This window comes from Pteropus medius, unplaced genomic scaffold, assembly GCF_902729225.1.
Source record: "Pteropus medius unplaced genomic scaffold, Ma_sr-lr_union100, whole genome shotgun sequence".
In the NCBI taxonomy this organism is placed as follows: Eukaryota; Metazoa; Chordata; class Mammalia; order Chiroptera; family Pteropodidae; genus Pteropus; species Pteropus medius.
This window is the reverse complement of record NW_024342474.1, coordinates 6562118-6587972: the sequence shown is the minus strand read 5'-3', so window position 1 is coordinate 6587972 and position 25855 is coordinate 6562118. Positions and strand designations below refer to the sequence as shown.

General features: G+C 39.8%; 1 protein-coding gene across 6 annotated transcripts in view; it reads right to left on the bottom strand.

Annotated features, from left to right (window-relative positions):
• Nucleotides 1-23244: 23244 nt before the first annotated feature.
• Nucleotides 23245-25855, bottom strand: part of TBC1D30 (TBC1 domain family member 30) — a 64742-nt gene continuing 62131 nt past the window's right edge. For 4 of the 6 annotated variants that reach the window (XM_039865911.1, XM_039865914.1, XM_039865913.1 and 1 more), the window contains one exon: nucleotides 23245-24277. In XM_039865911.1, coding sequence (XP_039721845.1) covers nucleotides 23496-24277 — 782 coding nt within the window. In that variant the 3' untranslated portion in view covers nucleotides 23245-23495. The remainder of the gene's footprint in view (nucleotides 24278-25855) is intronic. The other 2 variants (XM_039865912.1, XM_039865915.1) reach the window with 1 other exon arrangement.

The window sequence follows — 25855 nt, the reverse complement described above, 5'->3', positions numbered from 1 at the left end:
GGCAGCATCGTCTGCCTTTGTCCTTCCCACTTTCTGTTGCCACCTCTAGTTGCCTCAGCACTGATTCTGGATATCACACAAAAAGCCTGCTTCGGCATTACTCACAGCACCAAAGCCAGCACTGAGCACATGATAACTGCTTATTAGATACTTTTTGGCTTGTCACGGAGGGGCAAAATGCTTTAAACAACGTGTGTGTGTGTGTGTGTGTGTGTGTGCGCGCGCGCGCGCGCACGTGTGCGCCTATGTGTGTGTGTGTGATAGTTCGTTTCAATGATCCTTATTGTTCTGTTCCCCATTTTATGATAATTGAGTACTGGCTGGAACAAATCCAAGCAAATTAACTTTCTATTATTGACAGCAGAACAAGGAGACCAAAATCAGGACCATATGCCCCAAATAGGCCCTCACATGCTTTCTCCACCTCCCCTGGGAACTGCTAGTCTGTGTGAATTCTTGAAGAGACAAAGCCTCAGCATTTCTGTGATTAAGGTAAACTGTGGGACAAAAGTTATAAGCCTAACTGGTAAAAGATATCCTCCCTAGTTTGGAGCAGGTAGGCTCTGAGCTTGTTCAACTCTTTCTCTTGTCCTGCTTCACGATTTCAAACAGGCACTGAAGGACACTCAGGATATCTCAATTGTCTTCCTGAACAATAGCTTCAGCACCCCACCTCTATCACTAAGACACCATGTGGAGAGCCTTGATTGAAGAAGCATATGTTCAGACATGATTAAACTTGCTAACTTAAAGAGGCATTAAAGGCAGGAAATGAAAAAGAGATGAGCCGTACTACTTTACCTTTGAGACCCCAGATAGTGTATTTATACGGTCGCCATGAGGTAACAACATGGAAGGGATCCAAAGTTTGACATGATCTAACCTGCAAGTCTATTTTCTTGTTTTCCGGTCTAGATTCCTCTGCTTGGGGGGCTGAGTGTTGTCTGTTGCTAAATGTTTCCAGTCAGATAACTTCTAACCTCTCTCTAGAGACAGTGCTGAATAAATCATTGACTCTGACTCCTCTTTCATTTCATCTCATTGCCATTGCTTGTGTTTTTGGTACAAAGCTAAATAAGTCCTCACTTTGGTGGTTATACCTTTCAAATATTTGCTGTCTATTATCATGTTCCCTGAAGTCATTTCTGGGTCCCAGCTCTGTGTTTTTGGTTTCTTTAATCTCTCCTCATAAATCAGTCCCTTTACTCCCTTCATCATTTTTATTGCTTTTCTCTGAACTCTCTCCAATTTGTCTACATATTTCTACTGCCGGGTGTCTAAATATAATTTGCTGGACTAAAAGCCATATTTGGAGGGACCTCACCAATTAATCTCCTGTTCTGAATCATTTCAAAGGGTCTTGGGTATAGTACTAAATACACTGACCCATTTACCCCATTATTGCATAATAAATATCCCCTAGAGCAACATGATAATGTTGTCATGAGGCTGCATATTGTAAGACTTCCTTAAAAAGAGAAGTTATTTTCCTTTGGGATCCTTTGTTACATAGCAGTTAAGCCAGCTTGGAGGTACCCGCCTCGCACCTTGGTACATTTTCTAAAGAATGGTGTTAAAGACAGATCCCAGGGTATTTTTCACAAGTAAACCCCCGCTTGTGGAGGAAGGCTATTTCTTAGTTGGCCACTTAGGTAGGGTACACTTCCCTAAGAAACTGTGCTGTTCATGGTTAAGGCTTGACATCAGGTCACAAAGTATACCTAAATAAGTTATCAAATATTCATAAAACCCAATGTGGGCAAAATAGCGATAAAAGGGGAACCCTCACTCACTGGTAATGTTTGTGCAAATTGACACAACCTTTCTGTAGGGTAATTTGGTTATATGTATCCAAAATCTATATAAAGTGCATGCCCTTTGACCAATGGACAACCAATGACGTTACTTCTAGGAAGTTATCCTAAGAAAATAATTGAAAAGGGGACAAAGATGTATGTACAAGGTTATTTATCCCAGTATTATTTATAGTAGTGTGAAAATATTGCAAATAACCTAAAATCCCAGCATGTGGTGATTGTTTAAACAAATAATGATACAGCTCTATATTTTTTCACACAGAAAGATGCCTATGGCACATTGAGCCAAAAGACTTCTATGTTCATATACACCTAGCAAAAGGTCTAGAGGTAAATATCCTAAAATATTCATAGTGGTTGTCTCTAAGTGATGGGCTAAGGGGTGATTTGACTCTTGATTTTATTGTCTGATTCCATCCCAAAGTACTTTGAGCCTGGTTACTAGCAAAATTAGCAAAACAATAAAGCAAGCTTTTCCTTTACTTTTTTAAATTGAGATTATAACCGAATCAGGGTTTAGTGAATTTCCACTTCATGCCAAGGCACAAAAATAAATGAGGGTGGCTTTCCCTGCCTCAGGTAAATGTGCAGCTCTGTGCAGTATCATTAAGGTGTGCAAAAGTCTGGCCACACTGAGTGAGGAAGGAATCACTATGGAGCCTGAGAGGACTGGAAGAGGCTGTAGAGAGGAGCTAATATTTTAATCAGACCCTGAAAGATGCTCAAAATAGGGAAGAGACTTCCAAGTCCAGGGAACAGCATGAGCCAAAGCACCCACAAGCACACAGAGGGCAGCGATGGTCTCATTTGGCTAGACTGGCTGGTATAGGAAAGCAGGCCAGGAGAAAATAAGAATGGAAATGTAGTGGAAATGACTGCCACTTGATCTTGTAAGCAGATAAAAGCTATTGATTTTTAATTGGAGTGAATTATGAATACATGTGTATTTTAGAAAGCCATCTCTGGGGCAGAGAGGAGACTTGACTAGAGAAAGGAAAGGCTTACTTTAAGGCCGGTCTGAAGGCTATGACAATAACCTAAGTTAGAGCACTGAATGGAGAAGGATGGACTGAAACAACAGACATTTTTTCAGAGTGGAATCAAAAGACTTTGATGGCTGAACACAGACATATAAGTGATATCATGTGATTTTCAACATTTTCTGTCTGGCTTATTTCACTTAGCATCATTATCTCAAGGTCCATCCATGTTGTCGCAAATGACAGTATTTCATCTCTTCTTATGGCTGAGTAATATTCCATTGTATATATGTACCACAGCTTCTTTAGCCAATCATCTTTCATAGGACACTTCGGTTGCTTCCATGTCCTGGCCACTACAAATAATGCTGCTATGAACATCAATGTGCAATTATCTTTTCCGATATGAGTTTTCAAGTCTTGGGGGTAAATACCCAGTAGAGGGATTGTTGAATCATACGGTAAATCAATTCTTAGTTTTTTTGAGGAACCTCCATACTGTTTTCCATAGTGTAAGCCTTAGCCCTTATTTGACAATAGCTAACATGTATTGAGGACTTATTCTGGGTCTGGTGCTGAGCTCTACATACATTACCTCTACCCTCGATGACAAGTGGTTTTAACTCTGTTTTACATAACAGATGAAGAAATAGACTTGGAGACATATGTGATGTGACCAAGGCCACAGAGCTCCTTGTGTTTGCAGGAAGGCCACATCTCTCCTAATCTGTCTGGGGTCCACACCTGGTTCTTTCCTCTATGCCTGCTTGCATTCATGGGGGGTGAGGGAATGGAGACAACTCAAAGTTGGCTCCATACTTTCTACTTAGGGAACTAGAAGGATGGAGTTGCCATTGGCCTAAACAAGAAAAAGAAACGGAAGTTTTCAAGAATTTTAGAGAAAGAAGGGCTCCTCCAAGTTATCTAATTCAATCCACATTTATAGTTTTAAAATATCCAAATCTGGGGCTCAAGCCCTCTCTTCACAGCACACTGCCTCCTGAGAATCAAATTTATTTTTTAACTTAATTTCCTTCTCAACATTTTGTTGGTCTTGAACTATCCCTTTAGTCTAAATGTTTTTTATAATAATTGATCATCTCAGGAGCACACAAATATTTACTGTTTGTGTTTTATTATTAATGAAGTGGCTAGTAAATGCATATGACTCACATTCTATTTAGTTTGCTAAAAACTTATTTAAACTAAGAAAATTAGAACTCCTCCCCTAAAAAAAAACTATTAATTTTAAGTCAGGTTCAATCAGACCCTCCCTCAATAAAGAAATATCTAGCTTAGAGTTAGCAATAACATGTGCCCAGCACTGAGCTAAGAACTGAAATAGCCTCCTAAAATCTCCAAGCCCCGCCCTCTTCCTCACTCACACCCTCACATATGTGCAGCCTTCATCATGATCCCCATTAAGCTGCTGACTGTTAACTGAGTGTTGATAAGTTCTCTTCAGTGCCGCTGTGAAAGACTGAATCACATCTGTTGTTCCCACCCACTTTCCAGATTCTTGGCTCTAAGACAGAGAACAGTCAATTGAATTCCAGATGCCAAGATGCACGCATCATCAAACAGAGGAACAATTCACTGTTGAGAGGCAAGTATCTCTCTTTTTGCAGGTAACCTGGGAAAACAAGGACATTCTTCCTCATAGGCATTCACCCATGTGTGGGGCTCTAGTTCTTCCCCCAGGCTACCATAAGCCCTTTGCATTCTAAGTCCTTGGTTTACCTACACAGAATTTTGCTAGCCTGTCTACAGATAAAGGTCTTTATCCTTATCAAAGCAAATGCCTAAATACTGAAGCAGCCAAGAGGGTAAGAATAGAGAAACCACTCAAACCTTTGTTGTACTCTCCTCCAAATGTAGATTCAAATACACAGTCACACAGACACACCAACACAGACACACACTTGCGTGCACACACACACACACACACACACCCAAGTGGAACCAAAGAAATAATCAAGATACACTAGAAAATAATTTTTATGAATTAAAGAAGGACCAAGACCTACAGGTTGAACGTGCTCAAGAAGTACCAGGAATCATAACAATGTAAATGTAATTAAGGTCACAGAACCATACACTAAAAAATAGTCAAAATGAAAAATTTTATGTGATGTATATTTTACCATAACAATAAAAAAGAAGTACCAGCAAAAACTACATAAATTTGGATCCCAATTACATAAAATAAATAAATAACATATAATTCGTCTGAATATGCATAGAAAATATACTGGAAAATATTCTATGACACGAACAGGTCTTATCACTGTGTTATCATTTCTGGTAATTTTTTTTATTTCTTATAATTTCCTTTATTTTCCAAATTTTATACAATGAATATATATTTCTTATATAATCCAAAAAATACAGATAAAAAACACTTCTCAAATCTGTCCCTTCTTCACTATAGCTCTTAGCAAGACCCCCTTAATCATGTTTCACATGGACTGCTTCCATAACTCCCTGACTAGTGAATAAGACCCTCTCCACTTCCTCCTCTACACCACGATCAGACAGAGAAAGAGTATAAGGCAGAGGAGACATGCCACATAATACCATATAATATGTACAATAGTCATCTCCACCTTATTCTTCATCCTTACTCATCCCAAAGTCTCATCCCACCCATGAGCCTTGCCTAGACCTTCAGCTCCACACATCCCTCTTCATTCTCTTCAGCTGAGCCCAAGGATGATGTGGATTGGTAGGTATCATTGATAAAGATGAGTTTGAAGGGTAGAGTGAGGTGAGGGATATATGGCAGTAACACCTCCAGAAGTTTCTATAGGAGGGGATTCAGGTAGGAATCTAGTTAAAATTAGGGAATTTGTGTTATATATTTATTTGGGATAACTTGGGGTGGGATGATGTAAATTAGAGGAGTAGTATTAAAATAGTGTTTGTCCACCAAGCACATTATTATTATTATTATTATTATTATTATTATTATTATTTTGCTTCTATTGTATATTCACTTGGGGTGCTGTGAGTTAGGGTTGATGGAAATTATGGTGAGTTCTATTCCCATCAAACTACCCCTGGTTTACCACCACTTTAGCTTCCTGCTTACTCCTCATCACTTGGTCTCTCATCATTCAGTTTAAGCAGCACTTCCTCAAGATTCTTCTCTGACACCCTAATCTCAATCGCACACCCCTCTTCTGGACTCAAATAACACTTCAGGCATACTTTGATCTACATACTTGTCATACTCCATTCTGTTGCTTTCTTTGCCTACCCTTACACTAGACTGCAGCTCCTTTAGTACAAGGAATATCTTTCATTTGGCATTCAGAGCACCAAACAATGTACTGTGTCTGGCAAGTGACAAGTGCTTGATAATTCTTTTTTCTTTTTTCTTTATAATTATTATTATTTTTTACAATTTTTCTTACAAATAATTGTAAGAATGAACAGAGAAGAATTAAGGCTATGGGTAATTCATTTCGAGAATGTGGTAGGTTATAGAGGGATAGTGGTCTGCTATTCTATACCTCTGCAACCCCAATGATTACATGAGAATAAACAGGCTTTTTATTTAGTAAGTTACAGGGGACTAGCATGTGAACCAAATGGTCACTGAATGAATTAATGAACTAATGAATTCATCTAAAACAAGGCTCAGGACAATTTTTGAAATAAAACAAAACAAAAATGTATGATTATTTGATCCTATAGAGCTGAAGACAGATAACAGACAGCAACAGTATTATAGTCTCAGAATCTAAGAAAGACCAGGCTGAGATTTGCTGGTCCCAATTAGTGATAGTTGTTCCAAGAAAATATTGTGGAAGCGTCTGATATTCCTCTCCATGGACTTGTAGATAGCCCCATCTTCTTCATGTTCCCACTCCAGAACAGCAGCAAAACCACTGTTGTTTTTGATAACTTAAAACCAAATGTAATTCTAATTTATATAGCTTCCTAAAGGGAATGAGTCTTGAACAATGGGCAGGGGTTGGCCAAGCACAGAAAAGTAGATTGAGTGTTTTGAAAAGATAAAGAGTATGAGCACAGTTATGGAAGTGTGAAACTGCATGGTGTGTATGTAGAAAGGTGGATATCAAAAAATCCAGTACACACTGCAAGGCAGAGAAAAGCAGAATATGAGGCTGGAAAATATAGGTAGGAACAAAGTCCAGGGTAACATCGTATGCCACACAAGGTAGCCTAAATTCTTATCTCAACTACAATGAGAAGCTACAAGTCATTTTTAAGGGAATGATATAGTCAAATTAGTGTTTAGATCATTTTGGAAGTAGAGAAGTTGTACAGGAGAGCAAGCTGGAGTCAGATAAATGGTTATTGCAATAGTCTAGATATCAATTGTGCTGAAATTTCCCTGCACTTTCAAAGCAACACAAAATAAGTCTGCTGCTAGAAGTTAGAGATAACAGGGGATCTTGTGTTGAGTAATTTTGAAGAATTCATGTAGCTAACTCCAGTCCTTTATTTGCAAGATAGAATGTAAAGAATACAATGTCAGAAAACTGTCTAGTCCTGCTTGACCAAGCCAAAAGGACTGCTTCTGACCCATGAAGCCAACACCCTAAAATAATTCTTCCCTAGACCTTTGCCTTATTCTTGACCTGTGTCCTGAATTTTTCAACTTAGATCTTCCTTTTCTTTGATTTGGGGGCCCCTGCTTTATTTCCTGGATGTGGTCCTACAATCAGCACTCAAAGCTCATGCCCAGTTCTCTGACACTTATTTAATCTCTGCTCAGCCACTGCTCCATTTCTTTGCTCCCTTTACAGCAAAACTCAACAAAGACTTTCCAGGACTAATTGTCTCCAATACCTTTCCTTTCATTCTATTTCAAAGCCACCCACCACATACACAAATTATTTTTGTCAATATCACCAAAGGCGTGTATGTTGCTAAACACAATGATTAATGTTCTCACCTTATTTAAATAATCAGAAGTATGTGACATGCCTCCTTATAAACTTTCTTCACTTGGCTTCTGGGATCCACAACTTTTGATATTGTCCTACTTGCCTGATTGCTCCTCAGTCTGCTTTGCAGCTTCCCCTTCCCCAACAAATATTATGTAGTATCCCAGGTTTAGTCCTTGGTCTTTCCATCTACACAATCGTTTCTCAACTTTGGCACTATTGATATTTGGGCCCAGATGATTCTTTGTTGTAGAGAGGTATCCTATGCATTGTAGGATATATAGCATCATCTTTGACTTCTATCCACTAAATATCAGTAGCAACATTTTCCCCAGTTTTGAAAATCAAAAGTGTTTCCAGACATTGTCAAATCCCCCTAGGTGGAGTGGAGAATTACCTCTGGCTGAGAGCCACTGCTCTAGATCTATAGGAAACTCTCCTTTAAATATTTTAGACTTTAGTGACCTTTTCCAGGCTTTAGGATTTAAATACTATCTATATGCCAATGATTTCTAAATTTATATATCCAGTTCAGAACTCCCTCCTGAACTTTAGACTAGAATAGTCAATTTCCCATTCATATATTTCACTTCTATATTTGACAGATATCCCAAATTCAACATGTTGTCTTCCCCATCTCAGGTGAAGGTAACTCCATCCTTCCAGTTGCTCAGACTATAAGTCTTGGAGTTGTCCTTGACTTCTTTCTTTCACACACTGCACACATCTTGCCAAAAAATCCTATTAACTCTACCTTCAGAATACATCCAGCATCTAATCACTTCTCACCATCTCCATTACTACACTGATCCAAGTTACTGTGATCTCACACCTGGGTTATTGCAATAGCCTCCTAACTTGTCTCCCCAGTTATATCCTTGTACCCTACTGTCTGTTCTCAGCAAAACAGCCAGAATGAGCCTGTTAAAATATAAATCTGATCATTTCATTCCTTGTTCAAAACCCTCCAATGACTTCTCTTCTTACTCAGAGGAAACTCAAAATCCTTACAAGTCTTTCTGCAATCTGGCAGCTTGTTACTTCTCTGATCTTATAAACTGCTATTCTCAGTTATTATCCACTGAGATGAGAAAGCTGAGGGAAGCAGGTTTGGAAAGGACAGCCAGGAGTTCATGTTTGGAGGTTCTTAAAGGAAGATGTTCTATAGCAGTTGGATCTGTCAGTCTGGAACTCGGAAGAATTCTGAACTAGAGGTATAAATTTGGGAGTTGTTGGCACACAGATGGTATTTAAAAACATGAGCCTGGAACAGGTCACCGAGGGAATAAATATAAATAAAGAGGACCAAGAGCCCCAAAAATTAAATGAGTGGAAAGAAAAGGAGGAACCAGCAAAGGAGATTGAAAAGCAGCAATCAGTGAGGCAGGAGGGAAACCAAGAGAGTGTGTGTCCTACAATCTTATGAAAACAATCTATCAATAAACTAAAATCTGTGAGTCAAAAGTTTCTCTTTCAACCTAGATGCATTAGAGACTTCTCTAGGAAATGTATATTGTATTTGCACACAAAATGTAGCATAATGTAAATATTTCTTTCATTACTGTGCTTAATAGCTCATTAATTTATCACATACAGTATCTGGGGTTCTGAGTCTCAACTTCATTTAATTTTCATGTTTTCCTACTTATGATGGTTTCACAATTTAATTAAATAAACTGAAAGGGTAGGGGTTATATGAATAGAGCATATGTATGTAGAAATACCAAATCAACACATGTGACTAATATCTGAAATGTAATAATTGCAACATTATTTAATTATTAATCTTGTCATTTACCAAAATGAGTAGCTAAGGACCAAAGCTGAAGGGAAAGAGCTGTTCCTAACTCTAAACTTTACCATGACGAAACCCTCGAAATATAAAATAGCTAGATTTTAATAACCAATCTAGTATTTATTCAGACAATATGTCAATTAGTTCATTTTAAGAGTTTAGTCCAACACTTACTTGGAACCACGTGACTTGGTTATTTCTTTCGGTGATAGGCCAGCATGGCATTTATCGATTACTCTAATAAGACACAAAAGAAACCGGAATTGGAACATTATTTAATTATTAATCTTGTCATTTACCAAGGTCAATATCTGTGTAAGAAAAGGGATGCCTACCATACTTTCAGTTCAGAAAAGATGGCTTCTTAGAAACATTTACTCCCTGGTAAAGCTGAGGCTGCCTGGTCTTTGCTTCTGATCACCCTTCTAAATCAGAAGCTCATTAACGATTATACCAAAAAAGATCTTCAAGATCATATTTCCTCTAAACAATAACTGAGCTCCAGAAAGTAAATGTCAGCAGTGTTTCACACATGTAGGACAGCATATGCTTCCAAAGTATCTATTTCTGATTTTCCTCATATACACTATTGTTCTGCAAAGTCCTTGAACATAATCAAATATCTATATAAACCAAATTTTACTAAAAATGTGGAATTAAGTAACCATTTGAAAATTTTTTAAAAGCGTCATTTTTACAACACAATGATAAATAGAATCCCAAACCCAAGCTAAGTTTCATTCACGTTCCTGTGGAATCAGATTCCATAAATATTAGTCAGATCCTTCTAAAGTTCCTATAGAACAAACATGCACAAGCTGTCATGTTTATCAATTAGAACAAAATCAGAGTAGGCATACATTCCGAATTTGTGAATGACACATCCCTGGGAGGTTCAGTTACACTAAATGAAAGAAAAGGTAGAATTGTCATATCCCCTAGCTAAGTGACATGTAGGACTGTGAGGTGCTCAGTAACCGCTAATTGAATCAATGGATGAATAAAGATAAAGACCTGGATTTGTAATTAGTGAGTGAAATTTCCATTACAAAAGGACACTGTGGAAAGTCCCTGAGAAAAGAGCCCTGGGAATTAAAATTCAGCTCAAACTCAAATGAACCAGCATTGTTATAATATATAAAAAGTTAATGTAATCGTATTAGATGGAAGCTTCCACATCAAGTTCAGTAACTGCCCCTATACTTGGCATGAATTAGACCTCACCTGAAATGTTATGCTTCATTCCAGGTAAGACAGAGTAGGAGGGACATTGGCAATTCCAAATGTCTCCAGAGGATTGCTTATCACAGGGCCTTGGACCTAAAGTTGTTTGATAAATAAGTACAAAATTATCCAGAGCTGATATTGAAGAGTCTGGAAATCATATGAGAAATGGTTCAGGGAAGTCGAGGGAGGTGGGGTGTACTTTCTAGGAGAGCTGCCCCCGAGACAAAATGGATGCCCAACAAAGGAATCTTAGCATGGACAGTATTGCAGCACGTGAATGCTCATCTAGTGGGGATACTTCCAAAGAATTGCTTGCACTAAGTGGGAGATCGAAATGGGAGACCTCCAAGAGCTCTTTTAGCTCTCCTACTACAGACAGAGGGTATCTCCATGGCTAGCTTAGGACTCGTTCCGGCTAGTCCTACTTTTTTCCCCAGCATGAGCCCTGCTGTGCATCCTGTTCTTCAAAGGGGGATTCTGTTGGGCTTCAGGCTGCAACTTTACCTTGTGCATAGCCAAGAACAGCCACCTTGTGGGAGCATCTTGTTGCGACAGAGTGACCCACACTGGACACTGGGTAGTGCCTATGCCCTAAACCAGCCATAGCTTTGCTTTCCATTATCATGCTTAATAATCCACTTGTAAAAGGAAACAGTTTTTGAAGTCATTCTTAAAGAAATAATGACCTTTGGCCTAGGAATTTTGTACCTGAATGCTATTTATTCAGTAGTCAATTCTACTTACTTTTAAAATTTTATAGCATGGGAGTATTGGGGCCAGGGTGAGGGGCAACACTGGGATCTTTCTTGCTCCCTTCTTCACACAAACACCCTGAACACAGTAGAGTGAAAGTCCCATCTTATCCTTAGAACGGAGGAGTCTGGTGAAGTTCGCATGAAGCAACAGTGTCATCTAGTGGTTATATCAGTTAATCACACACACCCCTCCCTCAGTTCAAGAGAGAAAAGCTGTTAAGAATCCAATCCTTCCCTCCCTTTGCACATCTTATCCAACCAGACCTAATGGGAAGTTCCTGAGAAATAAATAAAAAAGGTCAGTAAAACAGGATATCATTAAAATAAAGCATGCAAACCTTACTAAATACGTACATATACATACATACATGCATGCATGCATGCATGCATACATACACATGCGCGCGCGCACACACACACACACACACACACACACACTATGCATTCATTCAACCATTGATGTACAGCCAGAGTTTCTTTCCTGAATGCAAAGCTGCTAAGTTGTTCAGTGCGTGCTGCATGAATCAAACCTTTGTACATCATCTATAATGTCCAGGTTTTTGTTTATTTAAATGGATGAGAACCTTAAGACATTTGTGAAACAATCTCCACCCTCCACTAATTTTTATGGGTTTTTTTTTCTCTGATCGTTGTCTTGCTTTTTAATAATCATGGCCCTTCAGCTCCAAGACTAACTTAAAAGGGGAGAGACACCAGTGTGGGTTTCAGCATCTGGGTACCTAGTTGCCCATGTGGTGTCCACTACACCATGGGAAGCCAGCAGTTGATTGCAGGCTAATCCTGACTGAGCGATAAGAGATCTTGTGAGTGTCCATAGCACACTTTTCCAGTCACATCCCAGTTCTGCCTCTTTCATCATATCAGATTTTTAACTCAGGAGAGGGGGCCATATGAGGGCAGGTAAAGGGGCAGGCTTCTAGAAGCACTACCACTAGGTGATTTAGAGTGTGAGAGCTGGAGCCACACTCCCTGGGTTCACTTCCACCCTCTGCCACTTTCCAAGTCTGTGACCTTGAGAAAGTTATTTATCCTTTCTAAGCCCCGTTTCCTTATCTGTAACACAAGAAGAAACACTGGTACCATAACTAACTAGGGTGGTTATGAGAATTAAGTAAGGTCCACGTAAGGCCCTTAGCACAGTGCCCATCAAGCAGGAAGCACTCAGTAAATAATTATTATCTTGTGTTTATCTTCTTTCATTATCCCATAGACCGGCAGTTCTCACACTTTTTGGTCTTAGGACCCCTTTACATAAATTTTTAAAAATTATAAGAACCCTAAAGAATTCAAGGTTATTTATGTTTTATTTTTTGATATTTACTGTTTTATAAATCAAAATATATGAATTCTTTTTAAGTGACAATAATAAATTCATTAATATAAGTAACATTTTAGAAAAAATAACTAAACTTTTAAAACAAAGATATTTGATAAAAGAGTTGCATTGCTTTACACTTTGCAAATCTCTTTAATGTCTGGTTATTAAGAAGACAGCTGGTTTCATATCTGCATCTGCATTTAATCTGCTCTAATATCACACATCAGGAAGCCTCTGAAAAACTTGTACACTCATGAGAAAATGAAAGTAGAAAAGGCAAATAATGTCTTAGTGTTATTATGAAAATAGTTTTGACTTCATAGATTCCATGAAAGAATCTCAGAGACCCACAGAGGTCCCCCAGATTACACTTTGAAGTTATAGCTATAGCCCATAGCACCAGTCCAGATTTTCTGCTGTCAAAATCAGTACAGCAGAATCAGCTCATTTTCAGAATCTGGGAGGATTTTTATAGACTACAAGGCCAGTGCAAGTGGACATGAAAACACAATTGCTGGTGAAAGGAGTCAGGAAAAGCCTTCATCCCAAGCTTACCATGCATCCTCTGGTTCAGAAACTCAGGCCACATAGAAGGCCAGATCCCCAGCTCTCTGTTGCATGGATAAAGCTTGACTGTGACTAATAATACTATTACAGGAATCCATCCGCCTCTTTGGGTTGATGGTATACAATTGTTTCTTGTTACTGTTTTTCTTATCTGTTTTAATTTTTAAATTTGTTTTGGAAGAGAGCCAATTCAAGAAAGACAAAATGTTCACTTGATGTCATTTCTTTTTTAGACATTATCTTTTTAAACTGTGAAAATCTAATAGTTGTATGTGACTTAATCATTATTTGTTAGTTTTATATCATTATAGGTTGGATGATAGTTGGTTTTTTTGGCAAGCTTTTACATAAATGTTTGTTGCTGACTGAGATCCTCGTAAGTGTTTCACTTATTCCTTACTTTAGTGACTTTTCAAGCTACTGAAGTGTCATCTATGAAGTAACATCATAGTCACTATGTACCTCCATGATACTCAAAATCACATGAGGCAAACTCAAGCCATGGTCCATTCTCTGCACCCAGTGGAGTCACTTCCCCTTTGAGGAAGTTCCAGAGATGATCGCCAAGAGAATTTCTAACACAAGGCTGGAACCCGGGCTCTCTGCAGCTGACTGCTTTGCATGCAGAGCTTATGTTTTCCTCTCCACAAGGCTCTACAACACAAGTTATCTCCCCCCACTCCACTAATTCTAGAAACCCAAAAAGTCACTCTATCTGTCAAAACCCTGAGTTGCTGGCACTGTGACCCAAATAGATGAAGCTGTAGTAGAGAAGAATTTGGGGAGGAAACGCTCATTTATTAAAAATACCTTGCAACGATTCCACTCAGTATAGTGGTGATTTGAAAATAAAAACAATATAATGTATAGACTGTTGGCTGTGAAATCATAACATAGGAACTTATTTTTACTAATATAAAACAGGATGCCAAGTGAAAATGTTCCTTCTCTTAGGTGAAGCACATTCTAATCTCTAATCTCTCTCCACCTCTGTCTCTCTTTATTATCTATATCGTTCTTGGCCCTATTTCTATTTCTATACCTTTGTCTCTATCTGTACATATGTGTCCCAGTAACTTTGTACTTGCTGTTCCCTTTGCCCTGAATATCTTTCCCCCAAGTACCTGTGTGAGGACCAATGACACTGTAATGGTCCCTGACAAGGGCTCTGTCTTTTCTAGCCAGCTTCCTTGACTCCCTCGCAGCACCTATGTCAACGTATACCCCATGCACACAGGGAGGGAAGGGACATAACCAGTGTTCTTACCAGAGTGTCATTAGATGCCACTTAATTACTCTAAGCTACTATTGTTAGTGAAAAAGAGAGAGTGGATCAGAGCAGTGGTTTTCAAACTCTGCTCCCCAGAATCCCAAGGCCTCCACAGAGCAGTTTGGGGTGACCTCAGGCAATAAGAGGAAACCGAGTGGGGAGGGCTTTGGCCTCTCTCCCCGCTCTCAACCAGAGTATCTCTGATATTGCTCAGGTTATTGCTCTGATATTTTGGTTTGAATACAGGGTTCTGTTCTGGATCTGCAAGTCCAGAAATACTCCCTAAAACATACAGGAAACTAACATGGGATAAAGGTGGTATCTCAAATCAATAAAGTAAAGATGCATTATTTATTAAATGGTATTTGGACCACTGGGTAATGTTACATTAGGAAAAAATGTTAAAATGGAACCTTAGTGTACATCTTACACAAAAGTAAATTCCAGATGAATCAAAGCTTTAGACATGAAAAATGAAATCCATAAAAGTAGTAGAAGAAAAAAAATGAGAGAATTTTCAAAGAATTCTAAAGATGCAGAAAAGGTCTTTCTAAGTATCACACAAAATCCAGAAGCTACAAAAAGCTAATGAATCTGACTAAATAAGAATGTTTTTAAATCTATATACATGTCAACAAATTAGAATTAAAAAGCAAAAAGATAATTAGCAAAATGAGAAAAATACTGCAACTCATATTACATACAAGAACATTTTTCTTAATGCATAAAGAACTTGTATCAATAAGGGGGGGAAAGGCCAAAAATGACTAAAGGCTATAAACAAAGGACATATAAATAACTTTCAAATAAATGTTAACCTTATGCTTAATTTTTAAATATACGTTAAATATTTGATCAAAATTTTGATAAGATACTGAGTAATATGAAAGTAAAAGGAATTGGACACTTTTAAACATTGCCAATGGAAATAAAAATTTGTAGAACATTTGTGAAAAGTAATTTGGCAACATTTATCAAAATCTAAAATGCACAGTGTTGACAAAATTCCATATCTAGGAAGTTGTCCCAAAGCTAAATTTACTCATTTGCAATAGAACAACATATGTACAAGGATATTCATGCTCAGTAGGTATGGAATTGGAAGCAAGCAAATTATCTAACAATGGACAAGAAGATAAAATGGACAAGAGAGCAATAATGAAGAATGAGGATGCTTTATCTGCATTGTTATGGAATGACCTCCATGATATACTAAGGGAAAAGAGATTCAGAAGACTGTTATGCTACTATTTATGAAAATATATGTGTGTGAATGTGCCTGAATAAGCATAAAGTATCTTTGGAAGGACGTTCAAAAATGGTAGCAGTGGTCTCCTGCAGGTAGGAAAACTGTATGGCTAAGAAGGAGACCTAATTTTCCCTATGTGCTCTTTTGTACATTCACATTTTTTACCTGTGCAAAAATTACCTTTTTAAAGTACAAGTTTAAATAATAATTTTGCAAACATTCTGTTGCTTAAAAAATATTGAGAGCCACTGAGCTGCATGATCTCTAGGTCTAACATTTTCTGATTCCATTATTCCAATACAAACACTTTTATTAAATAATCCCATGACTCTGATTTTTCACCCACTTGAAAAATGCACTAGAAATTCTGATCATAACTCCACTTGCAACAGAAATCTTTAAGCTCTTCACCATCTGCTAGGTTCTGTTGCACATACATTTGTGAGGTTTATCACATAACGGTTATATGTAACCTGACTTTTCCCAGACCTCAGCAACCTTTTGGAACAGATAGGGTCCCTGTAACAGCAAGGACTCAAATCACTGTTCTCACAGATATATTTTGAAACAGTGCTTATAAAGTCTCCGCACTCTTTTAACGCTGGGCAAGGTTTTCTGGAAATCCTCAGGGAGTGCCTCTCCTGTGTTCTCAAATAGACCTGCTCCCAGCAGGTGGCCACATGGCTCTGCTAAACACTGCGGGTCCCCATGACTCCCACTCCACACTTGGCCCTGCTGTTTCTCAGCTGTCTCCCAGCCGACACCACCAGAAACTTGCTAGAGCCCTCCTTCTCTGTGAGAAAGCTTCATGGCCACCTGAGGAAAGCAGAAGGTCGCCCTCTGTTTCTATTACACACTGTGAGGGGAGTTCCACAAATGTCCTGTTTGGCCTCCCAAAATTTGTGGAGTTTGATTAAAACAACTCTTTCTTGTTTTGCTTACAGTCACTCTGCTCTCCAGGGGACTCAGCCATGAATGCAGATGGGGCTGGAATGGTAGGCAAAATTGGCAAAAAACCATTTCATACTCAGAATCGCCTCTCTTTCTGTGATGAGGAGATACAAGGCCATAGAAGATTCAAAGGCTTAAGGAAAGAACCCTCTTCATAAAATGAGAACTATGCTTCCTGTCACCTCTCTACACTATCTATTATTACGATAGGCAGAACAGAGTCAAAAGTAGTAGAGAATGCTCGGAAGAGATCTATATCATTGTAAGGTAAAAATATTAGCTTCTTTTCATTGACTATACATCCACTATTTTGCCTTTACAGCCTAGAATCTTCATAACGTCCTTGTTCCATTTAATAGGTTTTTAATACAAATGATAGAACCCCTGACCAAACTGGCTAAAACCAAAAATTGGAATGTTGGCTGGTGTAACAAACGGTGAGGAGAGGTGAATTTAGCTTTACATATGGCCTGACCTAGAGGTCACCTCATATGAAAAGGGCCTGGTTTCTGTGTCTCAGTTCTGCTTGTTCAGTGTTGACTCACTTCTTCAACTCACTTCAAGTCACTTGACTCACTTCTTTCCCCTCATGGTTACAAGAATGCTGCCAGCAGCAACTCCTGGGTTTTTTCCTTCCAGGTTCAAATTCAGTAGAAATGAGCAAGCCAGCTTCCCCAAGAATTCAAAACAAGAACCAAGGAACTGAGTTTCTTTGCCTGTAAGTTTGACTATGGGTCAGACACCATGGCCAGGAAGAGGGAGAGTAACTTAGCTCGGGCCTAGTGCTCCAGGGGCATCAACCTCACCAGATGTATGTGGACAGAGGTGGAGGAAGGCTGGATCCCCAAGCAAAATCGTGGCATTACTGCCAAGGAAGGTAGTTAATTCTAGGCAGCAAAAATAGCAGATGTCTGCAACAAACCTTAGGAGGTTGAAATTATAATTCTCATAGTATAGATGTGGAAATTGAAAGTCTCGATGTTAAGTAACTTGTACAAAATCATACTACTGGAGATGTCACAGAATGAATTTGACCCATTAATGTGTGCGGTGAAACAGAAAGGATGGGTAGGTGTTTCTCAGGAAGAATGGAGCAAGGAAGGTGCTCTTGACATTGGTTTTTGAACAGTTACAAAGACAATGAAAGAGCAAGTTGCTTTCAGGAAATTTCAAGTTGCATGCAAAGTTGTCAGACACTGTAGCAAAGGAAAGAGCTCAGACTCTGGTGTCAAACGGTTCAAAACTCTGCTATTTAACAGCTGGGTGACTGCGGTCAAGGATATAATAGCTCACTTCATTTTTATCATCTCTAATACAAGGATAACATGTTTCACAGGGTCTTGGAAAAAATAAGCAAAATAACATATAAAACAGCTAGTACGGTCCCTAGGACATAGGATCTCAACAAATGATGGGTGTTATTGTGCCAACGATGATAAATCACAGAAGGCGAGGAATGGGAAAGATGGTGGGAAAGTAAGCTAGAAAAATAACCCTGAGCCAGATCAAGCTAAGATAAAGATTTTAGCTTTTCTCTGCCAGAAAATGGGGGAATAGTTGAAGGATTTTGACCAGAGGAATGGTTTGATCCTTTTTTCACTTTAGAATAATCTCTCTGGCAGCAGCGTGTAGCCACAGCAACAGAGACAGGTGGGGTGGAGTAGGGGGACTAGTTAAGAGTCCATTAAAATAGTTAGGTTGACCAGGAGTAACCAAATCTAGTTCAACGTCAAAATTTCTAAGGGAGGTTGTTTTGTTGTTGCTTTAAGCTGTTTTTGTTTTAATACAGATTCCTTGACTCTCCAGGGGTGGGGAGATACTTGGTTTGAAGTATCAGCTAGTTCCCACCCAGAGAGCAGTTGCCCTTTAAGGAAACTGATCCACCGCCTTCCCAAGGATCAGCATTGGCCAAGTAAAACTAGAATTGTTATAGCAAAAATGCAAATATTAAGAAACAGTCAAATTTCTGGTTTTTTAACTTTAAAAAGACTCTTGAAGCCTGTGGGGTGCAGGGTAGAGCAACCAGATGAGATTTTCCTGTGCTGGAAGGAATGAAGAGAATGAGATGAGCAGGACTTTGCAAGAGGCCAGTGGGTTTGACCAGAGGTGAGCACCAGGGAAGTAGACATAGCTTTAGGTGGCTGGCAGGGACCCTTATGGGAGTTGATCCAACCCCAAAAGCCTACAGGTCTCCTTTTAGTCCCCACTTGATAGAACACAGGCTGCCACTGTGGGAAAACCCTATTGCATGGTTCTGCTTTTAGCTACCATCCAGTGGGGGCCTCCCATCCACAGCCACATGCAGTGACTGACTCCAGACTTTGCTGACTTTAATCTGAACTGCCTCAGGTAGACAATAGATAACTGCCATTTCAATGAACCAAACACTCATGGGCCATTGCAGTTCCATCCCACGAATGAAGTATAATTTACCTAACCATTTCCCCTATTCTCAGATGTTTACATTGTTTCCAAGTTTTGACTAGTAAATTTAATACTGCAATGAAAATTTGCACATAAAACTTACTGCTATCGCTTCCAATGCTAAAATATACAATATTCTTTGAGGAAACCTGGTAATGGTTAATTTTCTCAAGTTCAGGCTACCAAGTCTCAAGCAGCACTACTTCCTTCTCAAAGGATGCAACTAGAGATCATTTGATAAAGTTCAATACTTGTCAATGACAAAAAAACAAACAAACAACTCTTAGCGAGCCATAAATGAAAGGTAATTTCCTTAAAAGACACCTACCAGAAATCTCAGCAAACATCTTACTTCATGGTTCCCCTAAAAGTCAGGAGTAAAATATGAATGCCCATTATCACTGCTTATATCAACACCGGCAGTCTTAGGGGAAAAATAGAATAGAAACTTGCTGCCTCTTCCAGAGGTGTAGAGAAACGAGCATTCTCATTCACTGCTTGTATAATAAGTTAAGGATGACAATTTGGCAATATATGTAAGTCTTAAATATTCACATACTTTCTGACCCTGCAACTCCACCTCCGTGAACATGATCGAAGACAATACTTAAGGCTGTGCGCAAAGATGTAAGTGTTAGGATGCCTGCTTGCACCAGTACGATCTACAATCTAAACAACCAATGTAACAAGTACTGGTTATGTGAATTCTGGCATGAACACATGATGGAATACTAGTCACTGAAAATGATGCTGTATAAAAGCATTCTCTGGAAGGACAGCTTAAACTAGTATGCTCAATATACCTTTTCTTAGATAATAGTGTGTATACACACCTGTACACACATAGTAACATATTGGAAAGACCTGTACCAGAATATGGATAATTCCTTGTGCTCTTCCTGTTTTCCAAATTCTCTTGAAACATGTGTCACCTTTCTAATTAGGAAACATATATATTTAAAATGCTTCCTCAGGTGATGGCTGTAGGCCGCAAAGAAAGTCGCTCGGAACGAGTAAAAGGAGACTTTAGGACAGCCGCAGCTGTCCCCTTGATCACGGCTCTATTAATCTATTATCCATAGACTAGCTTTCTAAGTTGCATTCTTAGTGTCCTATTTTATGAAAACAAAGGAAAGTCTAAAGATCAATTTTAAAAACACACCTATACACATTCGTACGTAATCTCTTCACTTACTCATATCCAAGAACCCACTAAATCTGGCAAGGTCTCGGCTGGTCCTCGGCCACCACCCAACCCAGTGATTAGATAAGGGGAGATGGGGCTCGCTGGGCTGTTTCCCTGGTTCATATGACTAAGGCAGGGGAAAGCCGAAGAGAAAAGAGAAGGAAAAGGGAAATCTCACAATAGTGTTCTATGTTCGCGCTCGGACAGAAAACGGCACAACAGCTACAACAATAAGAATCTTTATGCGTATCTTTGTAATCAATACAGTTCTTCAGAACAAGAGAGACAAAAAAAAAAAAAAAGGAATACAATATTCCAACAGGTATAGCCCGTAGGTCAACATTACAAACTAGGTTTAGATCATCTGGAGGCTTCTGCAAGAGGACTGAGGTGTAGAGGCATCGGAAGGGGTCCACTCCTGATATAAACACTGACAGGGTACGGACAGCTAAAAACAAATCGCTACTTGGTAAGTACTTCTGGTGCTTGCAGGCAGTGTCCAATACATAGGGAAGATAACGAGTTCACATTGGTCTTTGTACATGCTGTGTTGTAGAGGCTACTGCAGATTTATTTCCTAAAGGAGGCAAGGCTTATAAATGGACCAATTCATAATTGAAAGTGATTACATGGTACAATGCATGCACGTTATTGGTACAGAGAGTGCTTTAACACGAATCTGTTGGTTTTTTAAACCCTGACAAGGTCATTTTTACCTCGAGAGATTTTTATCCTTTCAGTTATTCAATCATTCATTCAACAAATACTCATCCCAAACCCTGTGCCATTTCATCCATCCCTTTCTTAGGAAGACCAGCAGCGGGAAATGAGTATGGTGAGTGCTGCCATCACTGAGACAGTTGACTGACAGCAATGGCACAATCCTAAGGTCTGCAGTCTGTGGCTTCTGCCCCTTTACCCACCTCCCTGGACTCAGACCTTTGGAGAGCTGTGAGCTGACTCAAGAAAGGGAAGAACAATTCTCTATTCAAGTCAAACATCCCTCAAGGGGAACGACACTATTCTGACTCATTTGAGTCGGGGGAGGAGAAAGGAATATGAGGTGGAATTCATTCTCATCTGTAAAGTTTAGCAGATGGAAGAAAATCGTGTCATTTGCTTAACTTTAGGAAACGCGGTGGGTCTCAGTCCCCAGGGTGATATGCAAAGTAAGCCCAACTCTCCACCTACACTCTTCCCAAGACAAGGACTGTGAGTGTGGCTGCTTTGTAAGAAGCTACATGCTCACTTCAATTCAAGACCAAAACTGCAATATCTTATTAGTCATGTTTTCCATCTTCAGTTCCTTGGGTGTAAAAATACCACGAAACGATAAAATGGCTTTTCTCATTGTATATGTCATTCTTGTGTTTTCTATTCCAAAAATCCCACACGACCATATTATCTTATTATAAAAATTAATACCTCTCATAGTAAAAGCCTTGTCTAAAACTATAGCTTTGGTTTCAGAATTAGCAATCCAATTAGCTCAAATATTGACTGCATCAACAATATGCCTGCAAGCACAGCCAAGGTCTTCCAGAGATGAAGATAAAGATGCTGAGTCCATTCTTCTCATGATGGTGGGAGAAGGGAATAGAGAAGTAAGCATTTTGTTTAGCCAAATGACAGTTGCATGCAGCATTTTAAAAAAGAACTACCTTTCGGGTAAAAAGGCCAGAGCTGGTTTTATGAAACACCAGCACAGGACTCTAAAATCTGGACAAAGGTCCTTTGAGCCAGGAGGGAGTGCCGTGAATGGCTTCTCAGTCTTGTTTTCTAGAACCTATGTAGCCAAAGCATCTATATACAAAGAGCATTAAACCTGCCTATTGCACTGGAGGAACCGTGGCTAAGTACTGGCAGCATTTACCTTGAATATCTGAAGTGCTGCTTCACCTCTCTGCATAGTGGAGATAACAGGTCTGTCTCTGACCTGCTGGGATGGGGTGAGGAGTGGGTGAGAGAGCTAAAAAGCCCTGGGGCCTTCTCCAGAGAAAGGCAGTGTTCAAGTAACAAAGTACTCCCATCAAAAAAAGCACAAAATTCAAGTAACAGAGTTGCAGGTGCTATGTTCTGGTTTTGAGCAGAGGCCTCGCTGCATCTGCCCTGGAGAGCTGGTAGGTAGATGCGCTGCATAGCAGAGGACACAGGACAAGCTGCACATAGAGCCCATCAAGCCGTCCCACCACTGAAGACCAAAACACTCCTTAAAAGGAGAAAATGAACCTTGAGGGAAGCTTAGTGGAATTAGCAAGCTGTTCATAGCAGTTGCTGAACGCATGTCTCATTTATGTTCTCTGCCCTATTTGTGTTCTCTGCATAAGATCTTCGAGTTGGTGATCAGCCTAAATTTCAACAAATAAAGATTTTCTTCATTTTGCAGGTAGGAATAGAAAGTGAAGAAAAGGCTATCTAGATTTTTCTCTTGCACTTTAGCATAAGAATAAAAAACAATTTTGAGACTGGCTGATAGAAACCACTGAAGGAAAATTCACACACAGAAACAGTCCCCTAAAAGGGCACGAATAAGGAAATTGGGAAGCTTTTTGCAACAAAGAAACTTTCTTTTTGCAGTTTCTGTTCGAGCAAGCTAGTGTTGTGCATGCTTGAGTATTAATAACACCCAGAGGACTGGAAGGTTTGCAGGGTGGGTTGGGGTTGTCACAGGGACCTTGAAGGCTCTCAAAACAGGAGGAAGGAAGCAAGGTTAACAGTCTAGATACAGAGTCTTTTCTAAACAGCACAATGAAAAACTGGAAAAATTTCACACTTTAAAACCTCAATATTTATTTTGCCACAAGAATCCACTGTATCAGTTATCAGTGGCTGAGAAAACATTTCTAATACAGATCTCATTATAAAAATTCCAGTTCCAGTTTTTATGGAGTGTGGCTCATCTCTGAACCTATCTATCCATTCTCACTGGACAACTGAAACGCTTTTGGAGCCATTCAGCTGGAACTCTTACACCATCATGAAAAAGTGAATCTAGATACACAGGTGCTGGGAGATATCACCGTTTCTTAGTGCTGCTGTTTCCACCGCCAGATTTGCTGAAGCTCCTGCTCATGTGAGGAAAGTGCACGGTTGGGGTTCTTTCTGTAGGACCATATAACCCCAAATTCCTGGCAGTGGCTGACTTCCGCAGTGGCTTGACACTGGGAAAGGGGCTAAAGATGGGAGTTTTCGGGTGGCTGCTTTGAGGAGGTTTGCTGGTGGCTTTGTTTTCTCCAGGTGCATCAGGCAGCTCTGGGAAGTATCGCTGACAGGGCAGATGCACCTTGGGCACAGTTTCAGCAGCAGCATCCCTTTGGTTTAGTTCCAAGCTTTCTAACTTTACCTGGACCGTAGACACATCGGCATCCCCAAACTCTGGCTCCGGAGACTGCCCTTCGATTGTCCTCCCCATACTGCCTTCAGAGCTGCCGCCTTCTCTTCGAGCTGTCGCTGCACAGCTGGAAGAAAATGCCTCTGCTGCCCCCAGGTTGTTAGTCTTGCAGCCCTCATTCTGCTCTTCTATCAGCCCAATGGTGTCCCCACAGCCCAGCTGACTCTTGGTCCTGGTCATGTTCTTTTTGTGGACTCGGATGTGAGTTCGCCATGGAGAATTGAGCTTCGTCTTAAGGTCTTCATAAGGGACAGGAGATAGTTTGCCTCCTGTGTGACCAGGGATGTGGATGACAGCATTCTTGGCAGCTCTGTTGGACATTTTCATCTTCTTTCCTAAAAGAAGGTGGTTTATAACTGGAGAGTTGTTTACCTGAGATGGGAGAACACTGGTCACTGGCCCTTTGTCTGAAAGAAACATTGAAAGGTTGTGTGAAACGTACTACAGAGAAACACATGATCGTGGAAGAGGAATCACCTAGAGATTGTCCCCATATCCCCTCCCACATATTTCCCAGGAACTGGCAGAGTCATGTGACTGAAGGCAGCAGAAACTGAATTTAACCAGAGAGCCTGGGGTACCTATTCCCTCCTCTTCAAAGAGGAGGAGACAAGAGGCTGAGAATGCAAAAAGGAACAGAAACCTTGACCCTTCATGACTAATTGGAGCCCTAATGTTTTTTACGGGGAGCTCTTGTATCTGAGAAGCAACCTCAGAAGTCTTCTATGCAGAAAATCTTTGAAGATTTTTTAAAATAATAAGTCAAACATTATGACCATATGGATTTTCAGCTGCCAGCTTCTGCAAGGTAGAAAATAACACACTGCATATTATGTAGTGAGAGACAGCAGAATGAGAGAAGTGATAAAAAGGTGGTAAAAATGCAGTGAAATCACAGTATCCAATGCCTGGTCTTAGGTATGAAAAACCATTGTGTCCTCAATGGACTTTGAAAGCAAATTGAAAAGTGAAAATCATCAAATCTTTGTTCTCTTGGAAGGCACTGTTGATAGTATTATTGTCCTCCTGTGACTGGGCCCCCATATCTGATGAAGTTTAAACACACATGGCCCCAAGGATGACAGCAGCAGGCAGGAGTAGGGAGAAGGTCCTGCCATTCATCCTCTTGACATCCACATTATCTGGCTGACCGTTCCTCCATGCTTCTCTACTACTGTCATCTACCTCTGGTCACACCCCAATCTTCAATGGAAACTTTGACAGCTGTCTCTTCACTCCTCTTTCAGAGGTCTTATGACCTCTTTCAGTGAATGTACTGTCTGACTGACCCATCTTAATAGTTCCTCATCTTCCCCGGTTCCATCCTAAACTTATCACCCAGATCTACCTGACAAGGAAAATATATAATTCTAATATTCTTCTCTTTGACCATTCTGGTTCTCAATCTAACTCTACCTGGTGCTGAGACATACAGACTTCGGTTCCTTGATCACTGAACCCTCTCACAACTTCTTGTCTATCTATGGTCTACTTAAACCCCTACTCTGCTAGATGAATGGCTAACCACTTGGACCACTGCCCCACCAATAACCACACGTTCCAGGCATCCCTCTCCCTTTGTCACACATGCCTGGCAAAACTTTAACCCCTGATCTACAATCCACATTCTCTTTTCTGAAAGGGAGCCAATAAAGGCTGGTGTGGGGGGGGGGAATCACACAGCCATGTGGATTGATAGGTCTTCAAGTTCATAACTTCCTCTTGTGTTGGATCCTCAATGCTGTTGAACAATCTTTTTCTTTCACTCTCCTATGCCTTTCAACAGCCTCTTCAAATCTTCATTACTCTAGTTAAGCTCTTGCTCAACCCTGAACTTACTCCTGAGCAAAGAACCTTTCCTCTAATTTCTCCATGAAAACAGAAGCCATTCTGCCCTCCCTAACCTAGAAAGCTGGTACCTCAACCACCATCCTTACCACCTTCAAGTCTCAGAAGCTGAGGTCTTTTGCCTCTAGCTCAAGTTC